General features: G+C 24.7%; 1 protein-coding gene across 1 annotated transcript; it reads left to right on the forward strand. All coding sequences in view use genetic code 6, as the record gives it.

Moving 5' to 3' along the window:
- Positions 1-1,352: 1,352 nt before the first annotated feature.
- On the forward strand, positions 1,353-7,013 carry TTHERM_00581890 (transmembrane protein, putative; the record flags this gene model as incomplete). The annotated part of the gene is made up of 4 exons (XM_001018930.2): positions 1,353-1,383; positions 1,433-1,478; positions 1,651-3,578; positions 3,685-7,013. 4 exons carry the CDS (start codon positions 1,353-1,355, stop codon positions 7,011-7,013), a joined length of 5,334 nt encoding a protein of 1,777 aa, XP_001018930.2.
- Between the last annotated feature and the right edge of the window lie 1,275 nt (positions 7,014-8,288).

An 8,288-nucleotide genomic window follows, 5' to 3' on the forward strand; every position in this document is an offset into this window, starting at 1 on the left:
TTTAAGAAAAATAAGATATTTTTACTTCTATTATTAATTAAATCAATATTCACATATAAAATATTTTTAATAGAGAGAATAGTAACTAATAAGTGCCTAATCAATATTTGAAAAATACCTGAAACCACAAAAAATTAAATTAAATTGATTAAAGAGGGAATTTAAAATTATTTGAATAAAAGACTAAATTTAATTAATAGATATTTTTGAAAAAAAGAAAATTAAATTTTTTTAAATTTCTTTAAAAATATTTATGATGAGCTTTTAGAAATAAGAAATAAATTTCGATTTTTTTTATTGTAGGAGAGTTGCTATTCTATAATATATATCATTTTAATATTTACATAACATATTTTAAACATCATTTGTTAACTAGATCATCAGAAAAAATTAAAGTCTAACTTCAATTGAATTCCAAAAAAATTGTAGGTTAGAAATCATTTGTAGGATATTTGATTGATTTTTAAACTGTAAAGAATATAAAAGAAATCTTTTTTTGAATACATTAATCCTTTCAAATTTGACAAATAATATTTTTATAATTCAGGCTTTAAATAAAATTATCTTCCTGACTGTTCGCAATATTTAAAGATATGAAAGATTTATATTCAATAGTTTTTATATTAGGTTTTTTATACAGGTTTTGATATAGCTAATGAAGTTTTAATCTTTGCCAAATATCTCTTGGTAGTAATTTTTATTTCTAAATGCCTTAAAATAAATCTGAATATATTACATTTATTAGAAGCAAAAAATATTTGTTTTGTAATATATTTTTTATTTGGGTTTCAAGAAGCTATTAAAATCTAGAGAAATAGAAAAAATTTATTAATTTACTATGATATATATTTATAATTCAATAAAAACCTTTTATTCTTTAATAGATATTCTATAAATATTTTATTTTTATTATTAAAAATTAGTATTGAATGAAAATATTTTTTTTATTTTCTCATTTTTTGTATATCTTTTATTGATAAAATTATGTATATTGAGTTTATGACATTTTATCTTCTTAATTAAATTTAGTAATTGATAGAGCTTACAATTAAATTGATGATCGTGGAACTTAGATTCTGAAAAATAAGATTATTTTGATAATTAAAAAGCAGTATGCTGAAAAAAAATTTCTAGTCTTTTAATTTAAATTTTGATTTTAAAGCCTAGATGTAAACTATATTTGTAAAAATAAACAAACATGAATTGAACAAATTTACCCCAAAAACTATTCATTAATTTTATATAATCTAAATTTTTGTATTAACTTTAAAATCAATTCTTACAAGCAAATATATTAATAATTAATAATTTTTTAAAAAAATAAAAGAAATTTAGATTAAAAGTATAAAGAAATGCTTTCATCACTAATTTTTACACTCTTAAGTAACTATGAATATAATAAATTCAAAATTAAAGTCATTTTTATAAAAAGTTTCTAACATAATTGCTCTTTCTTATGATTAAAATGCTTACATCAGGTAAAAAATATATTAAATAAATTATTGATTATATTTGAAATAAAAATTAATATCGATTAAATTTGGTATATTTTTTATATTAAATAAACCTCTTATTTATTCAAATTTAAAAAATAAAATTTTAATTCAAAATTTTTGAAAAAAATATTAATAAATCTATAATTTGTAATAGCAAAAAGTCATTAAGAAATTTAGCTTATTGCAATACAAGTTGTTAATGTACTGTATCACACACATGTACTAGCTGCTCAAATTCAAGTTATTACTACTATCCTGACACTAGTGAATGTTATTAATCTTTTTACTGCACATAAACTTATTCTAATGGCGAAATTTATACTCCAGATCCAACTAACAAAGTATGTTGTATAAGAAACTGTGCAACATGTTAAAATAATGGAAACGAAGATTAAACATGTTTTACTTGTTTAGTAGGCTATTATTTACCATCAGTAGGAGCTAATACCTGTAATTAATGTAATTCATCATGCTATACTTGTAACGGCCCAAACTCTAATAATTGTTTGAGTTGTGTTGTAGGATAAATTTTACTAAACAATACTTGCTAAAAAACTTGCCCTTCAAGTGGTTATTATATTAGTGGAAAAAACTGTTTAAATTGTGACCCTTCTTGTAAAACATGCAATGGATAGACAAATAATAATTGTTTATCATGTCCAACAGGGGTATATTTTTATCCTAATAACAACTCTTGTTAATCAACATGCATAAGCGGTTACTATATAAATGGAACAAGCTGTTTATTGTGTAACTCAAGTTGTTCAACTTGTAATGGTCCTTCTTCAAACAATTGCCTCTCATGTCCAGCAGGTTAATATCTATTTTAAAATAATACTTGCTCTTCGACTTGTAATATTAATAATGGGTATTACATAAATGGAACTAACTGTTTACAGTGTAACTCAAGTTGCTTAACTTGTAGTGGTTCTTCTTCAAATAACTGTCTTTCATGTCCCTCTGGCTTATATTTATTTCAGAATAATACATGCTCATCTCCTTGCAATACTAGTAATGGATATTATATTAATGGAATTAACTGTTAGTAATGTAACTCAAGTTGCTTAGCCTGTAATGGACCTAATTCAAACAATTGCATTTTATGTCCCTCTGGTTAATATTTGCATCAAAATAATACTTGCTCAGCTATTTGTAATACAAGTAATGGGTATTACATAAGTGGCTATAACTGTTTACAGTGTGATTCAGGCTGCTTAACTTGCAGTGGCCCTTCTTCAAACAATTGCCTTTCATGCCCCTCTGGTTAATATTTATATTAAAATAATACTTGTTCTACCAGTTGTAACACTAGTAATGGATATTATATTAATCTTAATAACTGTTTGAAATGCAATTTAAATTGTTTTACCTGTTATGGTCCTAATTCAAATGATTGCCTTTCTTGTCCTTCTGGTAAATATTTATTTTAAAATCAAACCTGTTAAGTATCTTGTAATACTAGTAACGGATACTACATAAATGGAACTAACTGCTTACAATGTAATTCTAGCTGCTTAACTTGTAGTGGTCCTTCTTCAAATAATTGTCTTTCATGTCCCTCTGGTATATATTTATTTGAGAATAATACATGCTCATTTACTTGTAATACTAGTAATGGATATTATATTAATGGTACTAACTGCATGCAATGTAACTAAGGTTGCTTAACTTGTAATGGACCTAATTCAAACAATTGTCTATCTTGTTCTTTTGGCTAATATTTGTTTAAGAATAATACTTGTTCAGTAACTTGTAACACTAGTAACGGATATTATATAAATAGTACTAACTGCTTACAGTGTAATTCAAGCTGCTTAACTTGTAGTGGTCCTTCTTCAAATAATTGTCTTTCATGCCCCTCTGGTGTATATTTATTTGAGAATAATACATGCTCATCTACTTGTAATACTAGTAATGGATATTATATTAATGGAGCTAACTGTTAGTAATGTAATTCAAGTTGCTTAACCTGTAATGGACCTAATTCAAACAATTGCCTTTCATGTCCGTCTGGTTAATAATTAAATTAGAATAATACATGCTCAGCTATTTGTAATACGAGTAATGGGTATTACATAAGTGGTAATTACTGTTTACAGTGTAATTCAAACTGTTTAACTTGCAATGGTCCTTCTTCTAACAATTGTCTTTCGTGTCCCTCTGGTTAATATTTATATCAGAATAATAGTTGTTCTGCCAATTGTAACACTAATAATGGATATTATATTAGTGATAATAATTGCCTGTAATGCAATTTAAATTGTTTTACCTGTTATGGTCCTAGTTTAAATAACTGCCTCTCTTGTCCTTCAGGAAAATATTTATTTTAGAATCAAACCTGTTAAGTATCTTGTAATACTAGTAACGGATACTACATAAATGGAACTAACTGCTTACAGTGTAATTCTAGCTGCTTAATTTGTAGTGGTCCTTCTTCAAATAATTGTCTTTCATGTCCCTCTGGTATATATTTATTTGAGAATAATACATGCTCATTTACTTGTAATACTAGTAATGGATATTATATTAATGGAACTAACTGTTAGTAATGTAACTCAATTTGTTTAACCTGTAATGGACCTAATTCAAACAATTGCCTTTCATGTACCTCTGGTTAATAATTAAATTAGAATAATACTTGCTCAGTTATTTGTAATACGAGTAATGGGTATTATATTAGTGGTAATAACTGTTTAAAATGTGATTCAAACTGTTTAACTTGCAATGGTCCTTTTTCTAACAATTGTCTTTCGTGTACCTCTGGCTAATATTTATTCCAGGATAATACTTGTTCTGTCAGCTGTAACACTAGTAATGGATATTATATTAATGGAACTAACTGTTAGTAATGTAACTCAAGTTGCTTAACCTGTAATGGACCTAATTCAAACAATTGCCTTTCATGTCCGTCTGGTTAATATTTATTTTAGAATAAAACATGTTCAGTTATTTGTAATATAAATAATGGGTATTACATAAGCGGTAATAGTTGCTTACAGTGTAATTCAAACTGTTTAACTTGCAATGGTCCTTCTTCTAACAATTGTCTTTCCTGTCCCTCTGGTTAATATTTATATCAGAATAATAGTTGTTCTGCTTATTGTAAAACTAATAATGGATATTATATTAGTAATAATAATTGCCTGTAATGCGATTTAAATTGTTTTACCTGTTATGGTCCTAGTTTAAATAACTGCCTCTCTTGTCCTTCAGGTTAATATTTATTTTAGAATCAAACATGTTCAGTTATTTGTAATATAAATAATGGGTATTACATAAGCGGTAATAGTTGCTTAGAGTGTAATTCAAACTGTTTAACTTGTAATGGTCCTTCTTCTAACAATTGTCTTTCGTGTCCCTCTGGTTAATATTTATATCAGAATAATAGTTGTTCTGCCAATTGTAACACTAATAATGGATATTATATTAGTAATAATAATTGCCTGTAATGCGATTTAAATTGTTTTACCTGTTATGGTCCTAGTTTATATAACTGCCTCTCTTGTCCTTCAGGAAAATATTTATATTAGAATCAAACCTGTTAAGTATTCTGTAATACAAGTAACGGATATTATATAAATGGTACTAACTGTTTATGGTGTAACTCAAGTTGCTAAACATGTAATGGACCTAGCTCAAATAATTGTCTTTCATGTCCCTCTGGTATATATTTATTTGAGAATAATACATGCTCATTTACTTGTAATACTAGTAATGGATATTATATTAATGGAACTAACTGTTAGTAATGTAACTCAAGTTGTTTAACCTGTAATGGACCTAATTCAAACAATTGCCTTTCATGTACCTCTGGTTAATAATTAAATTAGAATAATACTTGCTCAGTTATTTGTAATACGAGTAATGGGTATTACATTAGTGGTAATAACTGTTTACAGTGTAATTCAAACTGTTTAACTTGCAATGGTCCTTCTTCTAACAATTGTCTTTCGTGTCCCTCTGGTTAATATTTATATCAGAATAATAGTTGTTCTGCCAATTGTAACACTAATAATGGATATTATATTAGTAATAATAATTGCCTGTAATGCGATTTAAATTGTTTTACCTGTTATGGTCCTAATTCAAATGACTGCCTTTCTTGTCCTTCAGGTTAATATTTATTTTAGAATCAAACCTGTTAAGTATCTTGTAATACTAGTAACGGATACTACATAAATGGAACTAACTGCTTACAGTGTAATTCTAGCTGCTTAACTTGTAGTGGTCCTTCTTCAAATAATTGTCTTTCATGTCCCTCTGGTATATATTTATTTGAGAATAATACATGCTCATTTAATTGTAATACTAGTAATGGATATTATATTAATGGAACTAACTGTTAGTAATGTAACTCAAGTTGTTTAACCTGTAATGGACCTAATTCTAACAATTGTCTTTCGTGTACCTCTAACTAATATTTATTCCAGAATAATACTTGTTCTGTCAGCTGTAATACTAGTAATGGATATTATATTAATGGAACTAACTGTTAGTAATGTAACTCAAGTTGCTTAACCTGTTATGGACCTAATTCAAACAATTGCCTTTCATGTCCGTCTGGTTAATATTTATTTTAGAATAAAACATGTTCAGTTATTTGTAATATAAATAATGGGTATTACATAAGCGGTAATAGTTGCTTACAGTGTAATTCAAACTGTTTAACTTGCAATGGTCCTTCTTCTAACAATTGTCTTTCCTGTCCCTCTGGTTAATATTTATATCAGAATAATAGTTGTTCTGCCAATTGTAACACTAATAATGGATATTATATTAGTAATAATAATTGCCTGTAATGCAATTTAAATTGTTTTACCTGTTATGGTCCTAATTCAAATAACTGCCTCTCTTGTCCTTCAGGTTAATATTTATTTTAGAATCAAACCTGTTAAGTATCCTGTAATACTAGTAACGGATACTACATAAATGGAACTAACTGCTTACAATGTAATTCAAGCTGCTTAACTTGTAGTGGTCCTTCTTCAAATAATTGTCTTTCATGTCCCTCTGATATATATTTATTTGAGAATAATACATGCTCTACTACTTGTAATACTAGTAATGGATATTATATTAATGGTACTAACTGCTTGCAATGTAACTAAGGTTGCTAAACCTGTAATGGACCTAATTCAAACGATTGTTTATCATGTTCATTAGGCTAATATTTGTTTAAAAATAATACTTGTTCAGTAACTTGTAACATTAGTAACGGATATTATATAAATGGTACTAACTGCTTACAGTGTAACTCAAGTTGCTAAACATGTAATGGACCTAGCTCAAATAATTGCCTTTCATGCCCTTCTGGCTAATATTTATTTTAAGATAATACATGCTCCCCTACTTGTAATACTAGTAGCGGATATTATATAAGAAATTAGTAATGTCTTTTATGCAATAAATCTTGCAAAACATGTAATGGACCAACTTCAAAAAATTGTTTATCATGCCCTTCTGGATACTTTTTATATGCCAATAGTTGAATTTTTAAATTTCTAAAATACTACCTGATAATTTTAAGCTTGCATTAATTTATTATTATTACACAATATTTTTTTTTGTACTTAAATAAAAAATTATCAATATATCATTTAGTATAAAAATTAATATATGATATTCAATAATTCATTTAAGTGATTTTTATAATCTTTACATTTTTCTAAATATTTTTAAAGTAAAAGAAAAAGAATAATAATATTACTTAAATCTCAAAGAAAAGTTTTAATTTAATTTAAAACTAATTATTTCACTACCAATTACATAAATTAATTTTATTTGCTAAATATAAAATGAATAATTAATTTTGAATCTTGCCTTTATTATAAAAACGTTTATCTTGCATAAATTAAATTTTAATTTATATTCTTTTTTCATTTTAGTAAAATTTATAAAATTAAAAATAGGAAGGAAAATAAATAATTAATTCAACTATTCAAATATTAAAACTATCAATTATTCTATTTTATTTCTAATTATTTGAAACAATAGAGACTGTGATTATTTAAATATAAAAATTATATAAAATTAAAAAAAATAAATCTTTTTATTTTTAAATTGATATCATAAAGTAAGTAAATAACATTTTCCTTGATTTGCTTTAAAAAAAATAGTGTATTGTTTAATTTTCTTTTTAATTATTTAATGTGTATATAATTGAAAGTAGATAAAACTAATAAATTATTAATTATCTGTAACCAAAAATCAAAAATAAACTCAAATATAGATTTTTAGAAATATAGATAGATAAGAGAAAATATATAAAAGTTATAAAATTTTATATAATATAGTTAAAAGAAACAATTTTTTTAAAATTAAATGATTATTTCAATTAAAAATTAAAGTAACCATCTGTTTTATTTCATATAAATGACAAAATTAAGATATTGAATAAATATAAATAAAGTGAATATTTGTTTTCTACATTTATATGCCTTAGGTAAAAAAAAATATTAAAAAAGACTAAAAATGAATAATTAAATCATGATAAAAAAACAGTCAAAATATTAAAGCTCTTGTTTTTTTAACTTTATTAATTAGAAATTATATTTTTATCTTTTTATACATTAAAAAAAGTTATTCGTGATTACAATTATAAAAAGATATCATCATAAGATTAAATCTTCTAATTAACATATAAATTTATATTATTTTTATATAATTATATATATTTTATTAAAATAAAAAGTTCTAGGCACTACTATAAGAATTTATTGGGGAAAAGTAATAATAAAATGAAATGTGGATATATCTAAATCTACTAAAAATTTATGAGTTTAAAATGATATG

Source organism: Tetrahymena thermophila (assembly GCF_000189635.1).
Source record: "Tetrahymena thermophila SB210 genomic scaffold scf_8254592, whole genome shotgun sequence".
NCBI classification, from domain to species: Eukaryota; Ciliophora; class Oligohymenophorea; order Hymenostomatida; family Tetrahymenidae; genus Tetrahymena; species Tetrahymena thermophila.